Source organism: Schistocerca serialis, chromosome 1 (assembly GCF_023864345.2).
Source record: "Schistocerca serialis cubense isolate TAMUIC-IGC-003099 chromosome 1, iqSchSeri2.2, whole genome shotgun sequence".
NCBI lineage: Eukaryota > Metazoa > Arthropoda > Insecta > Orthoptera > Acrididae > Schistocerca > Schistocerca serialis.
Window position 1 is genome coordinate 1,046,018,875 of NC_064638.1, and position 22,751 is coordinate 1,046,041,625.

The 22,751-nt window shown below is 37.8% G+C and overlaps 1 protein-coding gene across 2 annotated transcripts in view; it reads right to left on the reverse strand.

Moving 5' to 3' along the window:
• LOC126414730 (ras-related protein Rab6) overlaps positions 1 to 22,751 on the reverse strand; it is a 78,449-nt gene that overhangs the window by 51,547 nt on the left and 4,151 nt on the right. For both annotated transcript variants that reach the window (XM_050083372.1, XM_050083371.1), the window contains exons 3-4: positions 7,418 to 7,471; positions 4,512 to 4,617 (exon numbers count right to left, since the gene is read on the reverse strand). In XM_050083372.1, the coding sequence (XP_049939329.1) occupies positions 4,512 to 4,617; positions 7,418 to 7,471 (160 nt within the window). The remainder of the gene's footprint in view (positions 1 to 4,511; positions 4,618 to 7,417; positions 7,472 to 22,751) is intronic.

A 22,751-nucleotide genomic window follows, 5' to 3' on the forward strand; every position in this document is an offset into this window, starting at 1 on the left:
GTAAAAATCTGAGTAACTTGTGAGGGACTGAATTTATTTGACAAAGGAGAAAGTACAACCACCCAGAAAATTAAGTAGGGAAAGGGAATACAGGCTTATAAAAATTAGTGAGGAAGTGTAAAACAGCAAAGCAGGAGTGATCCAAAGAAAAACTGGAAGTCTGTGAAAGCATGCTTGACTAGGGGAAAGATGCCATCCATAGGAATATCAAGGAGACCTGCTGAGTGTGGAGAAGTACATACTCCAACTTTAAGAGCTGAGCTCATAGTAAAGAAAGGAGAGATGAAAGGTAGAAGGAATACACAGAAGCTCTAAACAAGAGAAACATTTTACGACCTATTATAGAAAGAACAGAGGAAGAAGATGAGATGGGTGAGCACAGTGAGAACAATCCAACAGAGCACAAAGACTTACTCAAAATACAGCTCCTGCATTGAATGACATTTCCTCAAATCCTTGGGAGAACTGGCAATGACAGAACTATTCCACCTAGTGTGCAGAATTTATGAGACAGGAAATACCCTTAGACTTTAAGAAGAATGTATAAAACGAGCTAGATGTTGACAAGTATGAATGTTAGAGAACTATCACTTTACTAAGTCATAGTTGCAAAATCTAGACAAACTACTTACAGAAGAATAGAAAAAATAGTTGAAGCTGATCTCCGGGAGGATCAGTTTGAGTTCCACTGGAATGTAGGTGCAGATGATGCAATACTGACCCAACAATGTATCTTAGATGATGGACTGAAGAAAGGCAAACTTAAAACATCTGTAGATTTTGAGAGCGGTTTTGGCACTCTCGATTGGAATACACTCGCAAAAATTCTGAAGATAGCAGGGATAAGATACAGACAGCAAAAAGTTATCTGCAACTTTAACGGAAACGAGACTGACGTTATAGGAGTCAAAGGACATGAAGGGGAAGCAGAGTTGAGAAAGGAGTGAAATAGGATTGCAGCCTACCTCCGACATTATTCAATCTGTATATTGAACAAGCAGTAAATGAAACCCAGGAAAAATTAGTAGGGTGAAGTGGGGTAAGCGTAACCACGTTTTGGCATAGTTCAACTTTGACACCAAATTACCAACTTGTTATTGAAGATATGATTTTGAAATTTCTCATGCTTAAAGTTTAACTTACTGACGTTAAACAATCTACATTTCGTTTTTGAAAAAAGAAATTATATGGTCAATTAATTGTTTTCAAAATTTTGTTTGTGAGGTTACACTTGCCTCATGGTTCGGGGCAAGTGTAACCCCGCATTGTTGTACCCATACAGAGCACTGTAGAAGAGACTTGGGGTAAGTGACCTGATTACCCAATTTTTACTGAATTTGAGCATTTTTGAATTATTAAAATATCTTAAATTTTACTCAAGATATGAACTTTTTTGCACACGCCTCTTTGTATATTATGAAATACACAGAAAATGTTAGCTAAACTAAAAAATAAGTGTTAGCCTAAACCATAAAACACTGAAACAGAATGCTTCATAGATGATTGATTTTTGTTTTAGGCCAGTAATTTATTAGTTTAAATTCTACCAAAGTAATATTTTTTCTTTGGTAGGCAATTTAACAAAAATAATAAAATATCTAGTATCAAGAGAAAAGAAAAATTTACTTTATAAGTTCACTTTCTATTATTTTTCATGGTAATTGAACTAAAGTTGTTGGCAGTTTGTGCTTAACGCTAAACTGCCCTAATTCAACTTATTATATTCACACTTAGGCCCTAACTATTATTTAGTCACTGAATGTTGTATGAATCAAATGTAACACCAAATGTCAGGTCTCCCCTGCAACTCAAAGTAGGCTCAGGCAGCACTGAAATGACATCAGAGGATGGAACTTCCTTCTCATCTTTTCTATCAGGCCAGTAGAATGTGGTGCCATGCTTTGTCTTATTTTTGCATCTGAGGAAAATCACTTCTGGATCTCCTAAATCACTAATTTTGGTAACTTGGCCAATAAAATGAACTTTCTTACATTTTGTTGCAAAAGCTACCAGAACATAGTTTCCAACTGTAATTTTATCTTTGGCTTCAAAAAAGTTTGCCCCTCTTTCTTCTTCACAGTTTATCATTTCTTTCCCGAGATCGTCCAGTGTTATTATGGTCCCATTTTCTTCATCACCACTTATTAAAGATAGGCCTCCTTCAGTTTCACTTTCTTCACTTGTTGATTCAACTTCCAGTCTTTTTTTCTTGTTACCCATATGAGTAATCAGGGATTTTTCTCCACAACATTCCGAAATGCCATTTCGGATAAAGTAAGAGCACTTTGTTTGGAAGATTTACTTTTCATTACCAAGCCCTTTTTTATGTCGATAATGCTTTTTCATTTTGCTTTCGTCTTATTATTCTTGTTTCCTTTGAAATCTTTTTCTTTATAGATGGCATCTTGAAAAGTGATAACTTCAGCTCCTGGTGCAATCCTTTTCTTCTTTGTTTTACCAGTGGGACTACACTGTCGGACTGTGTCATATTTTATAAACGGAAACGTGGTTTAAAACTATAGTAGACTTAAATAAAAAATAAAATATATCTCACACAAACTCAGTAGGCCTACAAATCCAGCACATCAGTTATTCTGGTACCCATATGTACAGGAAGGCCAGTTTAGTTGATCTAGTGTGATAGCGCAAACAAGGTTACGGCTTAAATAAATAAATCTGTTCTGGTAAGTTTGTTTGGGGCAAGTTTCACTTCCATACATGGCTACACTCCATACAAATACTTTCAGAAACGACTTCCTGACACTTAAATCTATACTCGATGTTAACAAATTTCTCTTCTTCAGAAACGCTTTCCTTCCCATTGCCAGTCTACATTTTATATCCCCTCTACTTCGACCATCATCAGTTATTTTGCCCCCCAAATAGCAAAACTCCTTTACTACTTTAAGTGTCTCATTTCCTAATCTAATTCCCTCAGCATCATCCATCTTAATTCAACTACATTCCATTATCCTCGTTTTGCTTTTGTTGATGTTCATCTTATATCCTCCTTTCAAGACACTGCCCATTCCATTCAACTGCTCTTCCAAGTCCTTTACTGTCCCTGACAGAATTACAATGTCATCGGCGAACCTCAAAGTTTTTATTTTTTCTCCATGGATTTTAATACCTACTCCGAATTTTTCTTTTGTTTCCTTTACTGCTTGCTCAATATACAGATTGAATAACATTGGGGAGAGGCTACAACCCTGTCTCACTCCCTTCCCAACCACTGCTTCCCTTTCATGCCCCTCGACTCTTGTAACTGCCATCTGGTTTCTGTACAAATTGTAAAAACAACTATCACTCTTCAATTGTTCATTATGCCCCATTGGTGCGTCATTTAGTCCATGGCTCTGATTCAGGCACTTGCTGCACCATGGCAAAAATGACTCCCAGATGACCAGTGGTTGTAATATTTTTACTGGTACCCTTCTTGCTGACTCCACCACTGCTCCACATTCACTGCATGCAAGAAAGGAAAACACACAGTTTCCCTTTCCCACTACATTTATCCTTATTCAATTTACTTATGAGCACCTCTTGTCAACAGCTTTCCAACGGTGTGTTGGGATGTTCACAAATACCCCGAAACATTACATTGCTTAGCAAGCAAATATCTGAAAACATGATCAAGACTGTTTTTATTTGATTTTTGAAGAGATGAGTTGCAGAAGTTATCTAGACAGGAAGGAGCTTGCGCAGTGTAAAACTAGCATGGAGACCTGCATCAAACCATTCATTAGGCTGAAGAGAACAGCAACAGTTAAAGGAAATTTTTAAATATAAACTGCTTACGATAGGTGAGGAACATTTTTAAGTCACTTCTTTGCACAGATATACAGGTGACAAACTTAGCAGTACTTTATTTCGAGTTTTTTTACTCAACCCACATTTTTCATTATTCAGAACTGTGACATACGTCAAGCGGTGTATCAGAAGCCCAGAAAACAAATTTTATTCTTACAATTGTCTATTGGTAATACTAATGCAAAAATGTACCTAATTCGATATCACAGTGATAAAAATCAACTCCATAAAACACAAGACATCCATGGCGAGTGGAAAGAAAGTGCTGTCTCACAGTGCCACCACAAGAAATGCAATAGGTGCTTTGAGGTTTGTGCCACACACACATGTGGCAAAATGTAACACGCAGTGGTTAACTTTTGTACTGAAATCAATGCATAGGAGTTATTGATTGTACCCATGGTAAAGCAACACCAACCTCAGTCATTTCAACATCAAACACTTCAAGTCTGGAAAATAAATGCACTGAGCACCATTATGGCTGCTATGAGGTAGCAATAAACTTTTATAAAAGTTGTTTGTCAGCAAGCTACTAGTTCACAGTCTTATCAGTACTTCTTATTCAAACACAGAGTCCAGAAGAAAAAAAATAATTTAAAAAGCAATTTTTATTTTTTTTGTTAATATTAAGTTAATCAATGAATGATCAAAAACTCATGCAACATATTTAAAAGATAGTATAATTAAGTGATTGTACTTACTTGTGATATCGTAAACTACCACAGCAACTGTTGAGTCACGTATATATGAAGGAATCAGACTCCGGAACCTTTCCTGTCCTGCAGTATCCCAAAGTTGCAGGCGTACCTAAACATGCAAGTTCCATTAATTTCTAGACTGTAGAATGAAATTGTGGCCATGTGTGCTCAGAGAATGCAGCACTCTAATTTATGAGATTTCTGTAAGGAAGAGGAGTTTGTCCAAAGTTGAACAGATTCCAGTCCAAGATCTTTAGCTTTGTTACATTTTCAGCCTACCACACATAGCCCTAGTGAAGGTTCTGGCTGAGCTTTAAAATTATTTTTGTTTCATGGAAAGGCAAATATATGGTGGCAGCTTCTGGAGAATATGTAATTCAAGATAAGTTATCAGTAATTTCAAGATCCAATGGAAGCAATATATATCTAGCACACAATTGCCATGGCAAGAGAGATCAATTTTGTTTGCAGCATTGTTGACAACACAGCTTCTTCTAATGTCAGTAGTGTTATAGAGATGAATGAAGCCTGTGCAGTTTTGACTTGGACTACTCTTACCTAATGAGAATTAATTCTGAGAGTGTGTACTAGGGAAAGTAGCTTTGGAGCTCTGTAGTATCATTTATTGCCAAATCACAATTTTAGGAAATGCGTGGATTGCCATGGTGAGATGCATGTGAAACCTGGAAAAAACAGCAGCACTGTTGACTTCCCATTCCAATTATATTGCACAAAATATTGCAAAATAATTGCAATCTGGGAAAACGCTTCGTTCGAGCCATGTAAATTACCGATACAGCAGGGTACTATTTTAGTGCTTTGACAGGTTCAAGAATATATGTCAGAAACCACTGATTCAGAAATTGGGTTATCTAAAAACACTGTTTATGATTACTATTGTTTTTGTTGGAAGGTGTGTTATTTGATTGTGGCAAATGACAGTCTTGCTGTAGGTGGTGAAAACAAGGTTGTTGAAGTAGACATTATATGTCAACTCACAAGCACTTGTTGCTAAGATAACATTTAAGTAAATCATTACATCCATCTTTTGATGTCAGTAACACTGGAAAATAAAATAAAAAAATTATACAGCATGTACATAGAGTCCTGGAACACTTTCAATTATTTATTGCACAAGAACCAAACACTGTACAGATATAATACATATGTCATTTTGAAGAGAAAACCTGAGAGTTTTTTTCATGTATACTGCCACAGGGTAGTTTGGTAATCTGCTGATAATTGCACACATGGAGAGTTCAGGTGCAGAGCAAGCTTTCTGTGTGTTGGAGTTGGACAAAAACAAGTGTGCTACAGCTGTTCAATAGATGTTTAGAACCAAGTACAGTAAGAAGCCACTAATAAGGAATGCCATTTACCACTGGCACAACAAATTCATTACAGCAGATTGCTTGTGACCAGCAAAGAGAAGCGGACATCCCAATGTGAGTGAAATGAATGTGGAGTGCGTACGAGAAACATTCATAAGGAGTCCAAAGAAACCAAAACGTCATGCGTCCCATGAGCTCGAAATGGCTCCAATGACTATCTGGAAAGTCCTGCGACAGAAGCTGTCTATCAACCCATTAAAATTGGAGCTAGTGCAGAAGCTCAATGATGACAACAAAGACAAGCATTTTGAGTTTTGTTCACAGTTGCAACAATTAAATGAGGATGGGGATGGCATTTGTGATCACTTAATTTTTAGTGATGAAGCCAGTTTTCACACTAATGGGAAAGTGAACAGGCATAATTGTTGAATCTGGAGTACAAAGCATCCACATGAATGGATTGAATTTGAGCTCGATTCTCCAAAGCTGTTTCATGAAATGGCCTCCCTGATCACCAGATCTCACTCCATGTGACTTTTCTGTGGGGACACATTAGAGATCAGGTGTACATACAACCTCTACCACGTGATGTAGCAGAGCTCCGGAAGAATACGGGAAGTGACTGCCACAGTCGACAATGGCATCCTGGGACAGGTATGGCAAGAATTCAATTACCGTATTGACATCTGCCGGGTCACTCACGGTTCGCATATCAAATGTTCGTAAAAAAACTTTCAGATTTTCTCTTCAAAATGCAGTATGTATGACATCTGTACAATGTTTAGTTCTTAAGCAATAAATGAAAGTGTTCCCGAACTTTATGTACACCCTGTATATTGATTGCAACGCATCTTGGAAACTACCGAGTTATCTTTGAGGGGAACAAGAGAGTGGTAGGGAAAGGGGGGTGGGGGTGGGGGGGATGGGGAATTACAGAAAGAAATATGTTATAGAAAAATCAGGTAATACATCACTAGTTTCTGTTCCTAAGTTCAAGCACATCAGTACAGATGAGACTTTTTATCAATTATTTATGCGCTCTTTTTAAGACAGTGTCCCTGATGCAGTGTGCACAGAAATACAACTCGCAGCTCGAGGTTAAAACCATAGGTTGAAATTTTCTAATATAAAGAACAGTTGGTACAGAGGTTCTGGGAATCTATGACATTTTTGTGTGTGAAAACAGACCATTATGACTATTCCAGACTGGGACTTTACCCTGAAACCTTTACCTTTCACAGCCAAGTTATCTAATTTAGTTACCCAGGCATTACTCACAACCCATACTCATACACATTCACTTCCCCAGTACCATCTCTTCTACATTCTAAACTTCATAGAAATTACCCTGCATACCTTGTGACACTAGAGAAACAGCACGCATACTAGTGCCAAGTGAAAAGTCATTGTGGATAACTAAGTACATGGTGTGGCCAAGAGTATTGTTTTAAAGGGATCCAATGAGTCCTGTGCAATCCTCAGTTTCATTTTCCTATTTAAGAAGTAGCTCCTTAACTGCAGCTTTAAGTTTTAAATTAAACTTAAGGAAGGTAAACACAGATCTGTTGCTTTACTTACCGTTCTGTCTTCTAAATACATAGTCTTCGACAGGAAATCAATTCCAATCGTAGCCTATAAAGAAAGAAAAAACAAGTGTAATAAAATCAGGAAAATACTACATTTAAATTCTGTCCATTTTGTAACTGGCCTCCATGTGTACACATCTGCTAATGTTATAAAGAAATACTGTGTTAACTGAGTTTCTTATGTTTTTCCAACTCTATCAGCTCACCTTGCCTGTGTGTGTGTGTGTGTGTGTGTGTGTGTGTGTGTGTGTGTGTACTCCATGTAAAATACGTGTTGAAATATTTGCTCACTGTATTTTATAAATTTTATTCTTGGTTGAAGCTGCTGTTCTGATGACAACCATTGAAAGCTTGACAGTAGGGAAATTGTTATTGGTAAGATATTTTTAGTTTTTTATATCAGTACCTTTAATATCTGCTTCCCTTGTTCAAGAATATATACTGATCATCTCTGTCTTACTTTCAGTAATTCAATTATTTCTCAAATATGTTTGATAAACATTTATTCCCTTTTACTTTTTCAACCAAAGACATGGATTGGAAATGTATGTATTTTACAACAGTGTTAAACAGATAAGTCTCCCCACAACTTCAAATAATAAACATATTTTAAATTTCTCTCATCTCAACTGAGACTGATGAAACTGAAAATATCGAAATCAAACCCGATGTATTATCACTGTCCAATGTATCTGCACAATAATAAAAATGTTTGCTTTCCACAAAGTATGGTTCAAATACAAGTTCAATGTTGTAGATTTCAGTCAAGCTACAGATATTATTCACACACTAATGTGTACGCAAAATTATTAGAAATAAAATATTAAAATTAAACTGAATTATTAGTCTTGCAGACATTACAGTCACATCCATAAACTGAAACAGACAAAACTGATGTACACACGCTTCAGTAGCCCAACAAAGTTTATAGAGTAACCAGAAGGCATTTCAAGATGGGGAAAAAACACTGAAGTTCACACATATATTTTGTGAAAATTGCTGCCTAGCGGGCGAAGTATGTAATACTGCACTGAAGTTCAGCAGTCATCAATTCAATGATTTGAACACCACAGTGCTCGAGAACACATGGTTCTGTTGGACATGGTATGCTGTTGGCTTGCTACATCCTTTGAACTGACTTATCCAGCTATTGGGGGGAGGCCTAAAGTTTAACACTGATTCCGAACCACACGGAACTCAGCATTTTTTGTACCAACAATCATTTGCACAGATGAAGGAGGAGGTAAGTGGCAGATAAAAATCCTAAGATCGACTGGGGATTGAACCTAAGACCTCTCCTCTCATATTCTAGCACACTTTACTAACACTCCCCCCCCCCCCCCCCCCCCCCCACACACACACACACACACACACACACACACACACACACACACACACACACACACACACACACACACACACACCCCATTACCAACATGCACACACAAAAATGAAAACAACAAACTTAATAGATATTTTGAAACCTCAGGGAGGAGAGAGGGATTCACTGGGGAAGATTCAAAGGGAAGGAATTGCCACAAAGATCCCAGAATTAGAGGGTTCCCAGCCCTGGGATCCTCTCTTCCTGGGGCCTCAGTAACCAATGCCTTAATGCCTTACAGATCTTCCGTCTGTTGCAGAAAGCAAATCAATAAGAATATTCTGCAGTCAAACATTATGATATACCTCAAGGAATGGAAGCACCTTTCAAAGAACCAGCATGGGTTCGGAAAGAAACCACTCTTGTGAAAAGCAGCTTGCTTTACTGATACACAATATTTTGTGAAAAGTCAATGGGCATTGAATGGTAGTTTTATTCTTCAAGATTTATGAAAAGCATATGACAGCACCACACTGTCAACTAATAACCAAAATACAATCAGTCATTTGAGTATCTTTGCAGATATGCGATTTTCCAGCTGCATTTTGACTAACTGAAACCAGATGTGATACTGGGTAGTGGATGTTCAAAAGAAAAAAGTAGCATTGGGAGTGTTTCTAAGAAACAGAACAGGACCTCTGATGGTCTCTATACGAATAATCAGAACTACAAGACTGTTTGATAACAATGCAATGACCAGAAAATATTGTTGTTTGGCTATTTTAAGAAACTCCAACCAAACTTTGATGAATGTCCGTAACAAACAGAAAGAACCCAATAGTACATAATTATAAAATCAATAGCGAACATTTGGGTTGTATGTCGTCATTTAAATATTTACAGGTAATAGAAACAATTAGTACAAAAAGGGGATAAGCTTGATTTTACCATCAGGATTACAGAAGGTGAATGGAAGACATTTGCTGGAAAGGTTCCAGAGAAGTGCAAGGGACTCCAGCATCTGGAGTCCTTATCAGTGTGGCAATGGCAGCAGACATCAAATAAATTCAGAAACATGAAGCTAAGAATGAAAGATCGATATGCCCCATACAAAATATGACAGAGGTGCTCAGTGTAAGGTCACAAAAATGAAGTTCAGCACTCATTTCTCCCACTTCAGCAACACCCAGTAATGAGAATCTATTTATTGTATTTTGTTACGTGAAAGAGCAGTGTGATCATGAGAGTCAAATTCAACCAACTGTACCACCACTGGAAATTATTCAATAACTGAAAAATTAATAGAAATTGCTGATATGTTTACAATATTATGAAAAGAAAAGTTGCTACTCACTACATAGCAGAGATGCTGAGTCGCAGATAGTCACAACAAAAAGAACGTCACAAATAAGCTTTCGGCCAACTGTTGTCAAAAACAGACTGTGCGTGCACGCACACACGCATGACTGCAGTCTCTGGCAGCTGAAGACACACTGAACAGCAGCAGCAGCAGCAGCAGCAGCAGCAGCAGCAGCAGTTCAATTGGGTGGGGTAAGGGTAGCAGGGTGGCAGTGGGGGATAGTGACTTGCTGCTGGGGAGCACACAGGGACAAGGTGGAGAGGGGTAGAGCAACTAGGTGCAGTCGGGAGGTTAGATGGAGAGCAGGAAAGAGGTGGGGGTAGCGGATAAGTGGCAAAGTAAAAAGACTGGGTGCATTGGTGGAACAGAGGGCTTTGTAGTGCTGGAATGGGAATAGGGAAGGGGCTGGATGGGTGAGGACAATGACTAACAAAGGATGAGGCCAGGAGGGTTACAGGAACGTAGGATATATTGCAGGGAGAGTTCCCACATGCCCAATTCAGGAAAGCTGGTGTTAGTGGGAAGGATCCAAATGGCACAGGCTGTAACACAGTCATTGAAATGAAGGATGTCGTGTTGGGCAGCATGCTCAGCAACAGGGTGGTCCACTTGTTTCTTGGCCACAGTTTGTCAGTAGCCATTCGTGAGGACAGACAGCATGTCTGTTGTCATGCCACATACGATGCAGCACATTGGTTGCAGTTTAGCTTGTAGATCACATGACAGGTTTCATAGGCAGCCCTGCCTCTGATAGGATAGGTGATGTTTGTGACCGGACTGGAGTAGATGGTGGGAGGTTGTGTGGGACAGGTCTTGCATCTAGGTCTTTTACAGGGACATGAGCCACAAGTTAAGGGGGTGGGAGGAGCGTGAGTGGTTAGGCATGTACGAGTATATTGTGTAGGTTCGGTGGATGGCAGAATATCACTGTGGAAGGGGTGGGAAAGCACTCACTGCTTTATGTTTATATCATCCAAGCCATCACAAAGTTCATGTCACTTGACACAGATGCATCAACCTTTCCACAATGAATACTGTTGTTGGACATTTTTTCACTTGGCATTCCAATTTCAAGCATCCACAGCACCATTCACTACCTCCAAATGACAAAACGTAAACTCATGTGGAACAGTCAACTACAAGTAAGAAAATGACCCATTAATAAATCCTTAGCAATGGGAATATCAGCATGCAAAATGAAAAATGCTACAAACTTAGGTGCCAAACTAAAACACGGGAGTTCGATTCTTTAAAGAATCAGGGATGGAACTTTACTGATTACGAAAAAAATGTGATTACAGTAGGTCTACAATCTTTAACAGGGCCAAAATCAAATCATAATAAAATAGACATTTACTTTAGGCTAGTGTATCAGCATTACGTGTGTGGTTTATGGTCACTTTGTAAGAAGAAAACTGCGGTGCAACTTTTGCAGAAAAAGCAACTTCAATAATTTTAAAAGTACTTAGTATCTCTATTGATGCCACAATGTACTGAACAAGTAACAATTTTGGAGGAATTTGGTGAGGAAACATTGTTGAATACTGCAACTCTGTAATATTATTCAGCATTTTAACACCTGAATTAGGATGCAACAAAGGCATTGCTTATTGCTTGTTAATGACATCAAGTATTATGATGCTGACCCAGGACCAACTGTTTGACAAACTGCAGAAGTTAATACATTATACCAAAATAGTACATTCTGAGGAGGAGCATGTATCATCACATCTGGAATTTAAATGGGAAAGTTTGAAATAAAGATGGTGACATTAAAAATAAAGATGGTGACATTCTTGCAAAACCCTGTTGGTAAATGTAGGGAATCATTTTCATTACACTAAGTGACAATTCAGCCGCCACCCCTGATTATCTCACTTAAGGATCACGAGAATAGGGTAAGAAACAAGAATTTTGATGACAAGAATAATTTTAAGTGTGCTCTTTGGAATTGTTATAACTCCAAACTGAGTCATACTAACAGATTATATTAGATGTAATCTCAGTACATGATGTGGTTGTGTGTGATGCTTAAGAGAAAGAATATGTAGTCAGTCTTTAACAAGCATACCGTTTATATTGCCAACTGGTGTTAAAGAATTCGTGTACTTAACTAATATACTCAGTTGATTGGTTTCTCAGATTCAAATTCCTGTTGCTATTACTTGGGCAATACTTTGTGGAACAGGCTTCAGCCCACTGTTTATTGGGAATCCCCAGGAGACATTACTTACAAAATGCTTGTGGCTTCTAAACAAATGTGTGGTAGCAATATTCGGTTAGACTACATGAATACAACAATGTGCAAACAGCAACACAACTGGTCACAAATTTGACTTGTGTAATAAAAAAAGGCAGGAAGATTTTTAAATATGCCCAATTTCATGCAAATTCTATGAAGAAAAACTTAGGAAAGTCATTCTGATACCCACATAGAGCATGCATGGACACAGTAGTAACAACACCCAAGAAACAGCTCGTACAGAGATATTCCCCAACACACGATTCACAAAACAAATTTAGAAGTAATAGTACTAATCTACCTGTGAAACTGTTACAACAGGGAAAAAAGTTTTTAAAAATTTCATTTTTTGCTGGAACAATACAACCCTTATATTTGATAATTAAGGTACATTAAGTTTTAAGTATACAGCTGTTTATGTGTATATAAATTTACGAATGCCAGTATTTGATATGTCAGGGATTTATATCTGCTTCTTGCTGGTAAGGTGCTCTGATAATTTTGTGGCTGCTCTGACACACTGTTTTCATATTTTTTCCATCACATTGATGACAAAAACGGCAATTAACAAGAATGGTTTCGAGGGGACCGGAATGTTATTGTTTGATTCATGCAGCTGCCAAATTTTCTGACAATGTTAAATTTACTGATAATGCACAAATGGAGCCAAGTTCTAAGGTGTAGTACTTGGATCACAGAATGCATGCTTATTCCGGTCATTAAAAAATGTCAGAGCACTGCACTTCAATGCATTCAAGGCCTAGTTTCCCAGGCACCAAGAATGTGTTTGTAGCTGTTTAACCAGTTTACAGTCGGCTGTCAACAGTCACAAGGTTAGCTTTACAGTTCCAATTATGCACCTACGAATATTTGTTGATTTCTAAGCCACTACACGTTTGACAACAATGAAGCCCTTGTCTACTCTGTACCACAGATCTCAGATTGCCTCTTTTAAAAGAGCTTTAGTTTTCAACCTATTAAAAAGTTTGCCGAAAGTTCTCACATACAGAAGACACTTCTCTAAGGCTGGATTCACATTGGCACCAACCATTGTAGTCAGACACCATTGGCAGACGTCGCCCAATAACATCGGCTGATAGCATGGTCAGTCCAGGAGGTTAGGCTATGTTAGAATCTCTTATGTATGTAGTAGGTTAGATTTTAACCTACTAATGTGGGGTGGATACCACGATGCCTCTGCACTTTGATGCCAGTGCTGCATAGCCGCTTCTGCTAGTTAAAGAGACTGAATTCATGTGAATGAGCTTTCTTGTCTTGTAAACAAAATGGTGAGTACTATACACTGTTATCAGAATAAGCAGACAAATTTTACAAATGAGATGATGAGAGGAACGTTCTGTTATATACTTGAGATAATTTGTAGTGATCTGGAAAAGCAAGCTATAAACTTCGTTTTGATTTATTTATGTAAAATTGTGCAGACTTACGTCAATTAACATTCAATGACTGTCATTTAGCATTCGAGTGAAAGACAAGCATAAATTGTAGCATAAAATATTCTGAAAATCTAAAGCACTTAAAAGTGAAGATACATACTATACACAACATTTCCAAACCACTTCATACTAAATCAGTACCCTATTGGCATAAAACACCAGTAAGAAGTAATAAATTTGTGGACAACTAATGACAACCTATCACAAAAAAGATCCAGTACAGTAGCTATAAGCATGTAAGATACACCCTTTTCATTTGAACAAATTATTTTTGTGGTTATAATCTACGGCTAAAATCTCCAATAAAGATTTTGCCTATTTGAAGTTTCGACTAAACCTGCGATTTCAGTCCACAGATTCTGACCTATATCCTGATTATAATACTTTCATCCTCTGGATACCACAAGCTCAGTCTTTCTTGAACTAATCTTGTCAGTTTCTCACACTCCATATTTTGTGTGCGAGAACGTGGGTCGATTCGACCGAAGAAAAACTGATTTTAATTTCACTGATCGTCGTCCGAGGTCTGTACTTTCGGGCGATAAGATCGGCTGTAGTGCGACCGCGGACGTAGTGATTGGATAAGATCGGTCGTCCCCGCCCACGCGGGCCGTCGGCGAAATCCACTGATATCAGAGCCACTGTGGCCGCAGCCGAAGGCTTCATCCGCCGTCTTCGGCCGATGTCGGTCGTCGGCGGTATCCACGGATATCAGTGCCACTTCGACCGCGCTCATCGGCCAATGACAGCAGATCTTTTCGAATAATTACGCCACCACATGCGCGGTCTCAATGCAGCATATCTCATCGCCTGAACGTAAGGATTTCTGACGAAGATAGGTGAAATTCAAATCAGCTTATTTTTGGGTCATAATGCCCAATACGACACTAAAAATGGACTGTTGGAAACTTAAGTGCAGTCAGAGAAGTCTGTGGCGTCCCGGGGGATGAAAAATATAATAGGGATTCAGTGCGGGGTTAATGGACTGAAATCAAAATTTATTGGAAACAACAAGTTGGCAAAGTCTTTATTGGAAATTTAAGGAACAGATTATAACCTTTAAAAAAAATTAGTTAACGTGACAAGTATGGCGTATCTTATGCTTAAAGTTACTGCACGAGATCTTTTTGGGCAGTGATGGGTGGACGTCAGCTGCCTACAATTTATTATTACTGCTTACTGCCGTTTTTACTCCAGTAGAATTGTGATTCTGTCACATGAAGTGGTTTGCAAATTTTATGTACGTACATGTTTCCACTTTTCAGTACTTTAGGTGTTCAGAATATCTTATTCTAAACGTTGTCATTCACATGTAATCCGAATGACAGCCATTGAAGGTTAGTTGGCGTATGTCTGCCCATAATCAAATTCATCAAAGCAGATTTCGAGTACTTGTAGAGGTGTGATTCGAATTCTATTAAACAATCCGATACTCACATTAAAAGATTCAGTTCTGGCTCAAGTAAAACTAGAAGTGTCACTTTGTTATTGGACGTCCAACTATCACATCTTTCCAATCATTCGGCATACCAGTATACTAACTTCTGAAAAGTAAAGTTTCAAAGTTCTGTGTGATATGTTTGACGCTATTTACGATGCCCTAAATTGCTAATCTAAAGGATAATATTTTCGTTCTTGCATCCCAAATACTACGATTTTTTAAATTATTCCATACCGAATTTTGGAGCTTCGTGGAAGTCTATTAAAAAAAAACGCTGTAATATGGATGATTTTCTTTATTAAAAGCTATACTCAATCTGAAATAACACTGGCACCAGCAATCTTGTTACCTCCTTTCTCTAATCCACTTGGCAAGTTTTTACAGTGCAGTGAAGTTTACAGTACTCATGTTCTTTTCGTGACAGTCCTATAGCTCGTTTACATGCATTCGGCATCATCTTAACAGCAAACGCCGCGTTGCAGTACTCGTATCCAAGTATAGAAGTGTCATGTTATCCACCTTGAGGTTAAAATCTAAACTGCTTCATACACAGAATAGATTCTAACCTAACCACCACTACCCCACCAAAAACTGAGGAATCAGATGGGGAACACTGACCACGATGTCAGCTGATGTTACTGACTTCTGGTTACAGAGTTTGACGACCGTTGTCGGTGCCACTGTGAACGTAACCCAAAATTCTGAAAATCTTTTTTTTTTTAAACTCTGCTATCAGAAACTGAGATTAACTGTACTTCAGAGAGCAGCCTCACTTAGTCTCAGGCAATACGTCTCCTACAAAATTCCCACATTAACGCGTTCAGTACTTTCTTACGTCTGCAAGTCTGCCCAAAACTAGTACCTGTACTTGTCGCTCTGAATGCTATTTTACCACGCAAAATACTTTTCTTCTCAGTAAAATAGTTAACACGCAAGATGTGAAGCTACTCTGCAGAGTATGAGAATCAGCACCAACCACGATGTACTTGTCGCTCTGAATGCTATTTTACCACGCAAAATACTTTTCTTCTCAGTAAAATAGTTAACACGCAAGATGTGAAGCTACTCTGCAGAGTATGAGAATCAGCACCAACCACGATTTCATTTGTACCAATCGTTTTCGACTGGGTCAAACAGGCCTTTCTAACAAAGAGCCAAGAAAAATATCTAAACAATGTGTACTGACGCGCACACTGCAGCATGTCCCGCCGCTGAGGCGCTTGGTTCAACATAGCCAGCCCGGCGCCTGTTAACAGCGACACGGGGGAAAAAATCAATACTCCCTCCTAAGACGATCGTTCTCCTACCTTCCACTGTGGTACCGAGCAGGTCGGTGACACTGCTCTATGCCGACATTTACCTAGAAAAACAAATCGTAGCTGCGTCTACTTTTGAAAGAGGTTACTGTTCACACCTGTGACTAACGAAAAATGACGAACTCTAACTACGAATAACAGGAAGGCGAACAAAGAAGAGTAGGCCTAACAATAGAAATTAAATATGTAATCTGGGAATTTTCATTTATTTTACGTCAAAAATTTTAATGATACCTCTCCAGACCCAAAGTCAATCTTCTACCGATACTTGAGTTCATTTTCGACAAATGCAAAATATTTACATAATTAACAGATCTGTCTGTGGATGGTTATTTCTTTATGGTTAACGTAATAATAATAAATTATATCCGTAAATTAAACACATTCACGGAAACCTGGCGTGTTTCTAACGTAAAATGTACGTCTCCGTCCATATTCGACGCAAGTGTTTCTCTAAACCCTATAAAAAGACATCGAAATTTGAGTTTGGTAACAAAACGCACCAGACACAGAGAAACTAGTAAATACGCTATTTCAATGGGCTCTGTTACTAAATGCTTTATCAAAATATTAAATTCTTCATGGCTTCATACCAAACAACAATAACGCACTGAATGGTCCTAAACGTGCCAGATCAAATAATACTGTCATCGCGTAACAGCAGTTAAAAATAAGCTAGAGATCAGAGACTTATTATCTTCCTTTAACTTTTTTAAGACAATGTATATATTTTGGAAACCTTCTTTATTTTCTCAAAACCTACAAGTGCCGTCTTTTCGTGCATTATTAAAACGAATGCCTTTTACTTCTATAGTAACAACCATGACAGCACAGTACCTCAAATCAATGTGATGTCACATGAAACTTTAGAATAGTGACATAATGGGTTTCAATTATATTATCTCCCATTTTATCTACTACTGTTTCATATAAACGAACTCTTGTGATGCACCTACTTACAACTGTTGGGCAGCCAGACAGACACTAAATGATGTCATAACTACCAAATGGCTTCAGGTATAATACAGTTTATACAAACAAAAGTAAATATTAGAATTTGGTATGTTAAAAAACAAAAATTTAGGGCTTTATGTTGTGCACAGAAGAGGATTCTGCAGGGTTGAAGTCCAACATGTCTGGTTTCAAACAATTTGCAACTTTTGGGTAGTGGAACCAATTACTGGAAGTACACGTGGATAAACTGGTGACTTTATGTGGGAAACAAGCAATGAGCCTTGGCAGAATATGAGATTTTTATAAGCAACGGTGTAAAAACAATCTCCCATGTAGCAATTTAACAATAACTGAGAAGTACATGCCTTATGACAAAGTACAGAAAGCATGGAGATCAATATTCTTCATATGCATACCCCCTAATTTGTGTTCATTTTTTTTATTTTTTCAGATGAAAATATTATTAAACTAACTTCCTGGGCATGGTGCAAAAAATCTCTACTCTTCTATTCATTTCACATTTCCTACTTCTAAACTTTAACTCCTCTCAAACCACTTCTGTCCTGACCATTCCTAACCACTACCTGCCTAGTACCAGTTTGCTTCCTCCGCATCAAATCATTGTGCTTGCTGTCTATATTTTTCATTGCTATAACATGGCCATACCAGTTTCCAGCCGCTGATTTCTTATACAGCAGGTAGTTCACCATCAACTTGTTCCTGTTTTGAGTAATATTATAGTTGCTGCTCCACTGGTTAACAGTACTGCCTACTTTTATTCCTGGTACTTAGATTTTACTCCGTCTTTCTAGTTTGTAAATACCAACTGGCAAGACAGGTAATTATTTAAGCATTTCTTGGTATTATGTAATTCCATATGAATGATAAGCTTCACTGTTTTTGAGTTCTACTGAGCCTCTTCTGCCTCTTAAAGCTGTCTTCAATATGACAGTAATTATTCAAAGTGTGGGTCAATCTAGCTTAATTCCTTCCAGGAAGATATTCATATCTGTTCATAGTCATTCGATTTGCTAATTTATAGGAAACAGTTTTGAAGTTGTCACACACAAGTTTATGAACTTTTATTCCTCCTCTCCTATTAAATTTTTGTAGATGAATTGCTGTGTACTGCATAGTTATAGGTTATATCTTTCTTTTCTGGAACAATTCTAATCTGACATTTTTTTTGATTCTTGTTACTTCAAACTTTTTTTTAACTCCATTTGTTCCAAAGTTTTCTGCTTGAAATACTCTTAACAAGCTTTTTCAATGCCTCCTTCATTGTGAGGCACTTCCAAAGTCACTAATAGTATTTTGTCAGTAACACTGCAGTAAATTTGAGGTCTGTAGACCTTATGTGTTACTAAAAATATAATACTCAGGCTCAGTAACTTGTTTCTCTACCTTTACCATTTCTGGCACCTTAACCTTCACTTTATTGTTGCTCATGTAAAACTGTACCCTTCTGCTTATCCTCTTTATAATCCTTGAGCAGGCACACCAATTTTCATAACGGGAGTGGGTGCATGGCGTACTTTACATACATGTAGAGCATAACTATATTTGTTACCAAGGTAAACATGTATGAGTAGAATCACTGTTTAATCTCAGTTTAATTAAACAATGAAATGAACTTTCATCATATGACAGTTGCCACATTCAAGTGTTACTGCACAGTAATAATCCACTCGGAACATTGAACAGTACAGTTCCATCAGATCCCTGCCAAACACTTATTCGATTACTAATTATTTCGCGGGCAACTGCCTCATTATGGGGTCATTCTGCTAGCATGGAATGTAAATTTTTTTCTCACTTTGCTTGCTGTTTATTTTATATTACTGTTGCTTACTTGGGTGCATAGCAACACACCTTATCACTGTTAGCTGAAGCAATAATAAAGGAATAAAAGAGGGTTTGCAATTGAAAACAATGGAACAGTACAAAACAATGTTATTTGTGGCTGGCACAATTTATACATAGGCACACTTGCTCAAGGGTTGAGAGAGAGAGAGAGAGAGAGAGAGAGAGAGAGAGAGAGAGAGAGAGAGAGAGAGAGAGAGAGAGACTCCTTTTTAGGTACATGGAATATTGTTTTCACCATAAATAACAGTTTGTGCAACTGGTTCAGCCTTCATCCACAAACTTGCTTGTTATGTTATTGGTTTTTGTTCCATCTCTTCTACTCTTCAGTTCTCTTTCTACTTCCAGCCAAGTCTGACGCTGATGTTCTCCAGGTTTTTAAGACACGTTTTCCTTCAAAAATAGGCCCGAAAACTGGGTGTATCATACACTGGTAGCAGGTTAAGGTATGTACCTAAAAGCTCAAAATTTCTATGTTTGGGCTTGAAGCAATTCACTGTTAGCTTCCTTGGAAATTTTGAACATTGTTCAGAGTTTAGTAGATGCACATGCGCAGCTGTTAACAGTTTATATATTGTTCGTTCAAGCTTCAGTTACTGTGTCTCGTGCAGAGACCCACTTGAGCCATATCTTTATTGTGGTTTTGCTTGCAAGCTATGGTGGCTGGAAAATGGTATTGCTATACTATTGCATTTAAGGTGCAAGTGATTGCATATACTTAAGAACATGAAAACAGGGCTGTAGAAACCCATTTCGGGCCACCTCCAATTGAAAAAAATCTTAAGACATTGGCGGAATCAGGTAGACATTTTAAAGAAAGTACCTTACAGTAAACATAATATGAGAAGTGGAACTGTTAAATGGCCAAAACTTGAAGCAGAGCTCAATACTTGGATTTTAGAGAACAGACAAGCAGGAATTTCCGTTTTTACAAAGTTTATCCTCGAGCAAAAGCAACGCCAAGCTTCACAACATCAACATCATAGTGTTCAAGATTTGTATGCAGACCAAGGCAAAAATATCACAGATGATGAGTATGAAGAACAAATTGTTGAATTTCATTGATTTGTCATTAATGCAAGGAAAAGAGGAAAGTTTGAACTTCTGCAAATTTGATAGAGGGGCAAGACTCTGCTAACTTTCAATGTAACTTCAAAAAGAACTTAATTCCAAGGGCACAAAAGACATTACTGTTAGAATAGGGTGCATCCCAGGCAAACACTTACTGTTAAGACTTCACATCATGACAAGACCCATTGCACAGTCACCTGCCAATTACATTTGGAATAGTCAATGTGGAGACCAATTGAAGAAGTCTGCCCTTTTAGTAAGGGATCAGACTTGGTCTCTCACAACAAGACAATAAAAAAAGATGAATTTAATTTAAGACATGTTATCTGTAATTCCAGGTGGGCTACTAGTTTACATCAGTTGTTAGATGCATGTATCAACACACTAGTTAAGGGACGAATGTAGGAGGTTTGAAACTACACCATCAGAAAGAAGGAAGATACTGCATTTCTCATGTGAGTCAGAGCTTCATGAGACTCAGAAACCGAAACAGTGATTAACCCATCTTTGAAGTTTGGAATCAATATTGGAGTGGAATGTACAGAGGATAATTTATGGTATGAGGATCCACACACTGACATAACAGCTTCAAGTATTTCTTCCTTTGTTTCTGAGAATAAAAATTAAAAGGTGAGCAATCTTTCCTACTTACACTGCCTAGACATTTGACATACATTCAAATACATGTTATAGTTGTTTTACCGTAGATGTATTAGGTGAGAAATTTTTTTTCCCTAAGAAAGATCTTAAAAAGAAGAGCGAGTCTTTTACACTGATGCGTCTTTTACACCGACAAATATGAACAGAACAGGTGTTTGTGTGTCCTTAACATGTTGCAATATATGTCAAATAATATTGTGTGTGTGTGTGTGTGTGTGTGTGTGTGTGTGTGTGTGTGTGTGTGTGTGTGTGTGTGTGTGGTGTGTGTGAATCAGCTGGTTCTACATTTGTCACATAATTGTCTGCATGATGTAAGTAAATGCGTGAAAATGTACTTAAGATATTTGCAGATTTTCTGTTGTTAGTAATGGTTTGCTTAACAAATGATGAGAAGTGATCACGCTGAATTGTTTTGGATGTGGAGTCAGTCAAATTGTTCATCCATAATTTTCTTTCCCTCAAATCAAATTGGCTGTTATTCTGTTTCACTCTGAAACAGCCAAATATTTGTGATAATCCAGATTAGAAATGTTATTTCATTTGGAGCAATGTAAACTGTACTATTAGGTCTCAGCCTAACCACAACCTCAGAAATCTTGCAAAATCTTGTACAAAATAGCCACTTATACAGGTCGAAAAAGATTGCAAATTTCATTGCTGCTCATTTCATTAGCAGCAATTTAAGCTGCATTACTAGGAACCAACCTGGCCACAACACCATAAATTGGGACACGTTTGGAAATATCAGCCAAATATTTGTGATGACCAAGACTTGACAAGTGAGTGATTCTCATTGAAGGCTCAGAACTGGAAATGCAGAAAGTGTCAAAATTGGATACTTTCATTTGTTTCCTGTAAACCACTGAATGTGCCAAGGCTAATAACTTGAGATACGTTGAAAGTACCCAAATGACTTCCCTGGCACTTCAAAACATTACACTAGATTATGCAGTGTCTAAGTTCCTATGTCTGAGGCACAAGGAATACTGAATGCCCCAAATGTATGTGACCGTGGTGGTAAGCACGATATAACCTTTTTATCACTAATTTTGCTGCAAGCAACAAGCAACAGCGTATGTTACTTAATTTCAGTGTCCTGTGCTTTATGATGGAAAGGAACAACAAGATTAGAAATGAAGAAGAATACTCAGCAAAGTGTTCAAGGAAAGTGTCTGAAGCAAAGTGGCAGCTGTTGTCCAGTAAAAAGAACTACTGAGACGTAAGTTGAAATCACTAGAATTTAGCTGTGCATTGTACAGCATAATAAAACAAAACAAAACTCGCAGTAATTTTGGGGTTCAAAATGCATGATCTACTCGTCCAAGGAAATGTTCACTACCTCCCATTGATCAATATATTAAGTGCTGAAAACGAAAGAGACAGGGTCCACTGTCTTTAAGTGAAACACAGGGAATTTTATTTCCTGTAGTACCAGTGATTTCAGTTACTGTATTCTTTGTAACTGATCTGAAATAAGAGCTTTACATATTCAGTGACTCCTCAGAAGTCAACCATGGCACTTACATTTTTACCTAAATTTCGTTTTCATAAATTTTTTAATTCTGATCTTTTTACACTTCTGTAAAATTTTTTCTGTTAGGCACTGCAAATGATATGAAATTATAATTTGCATCCTTTCAA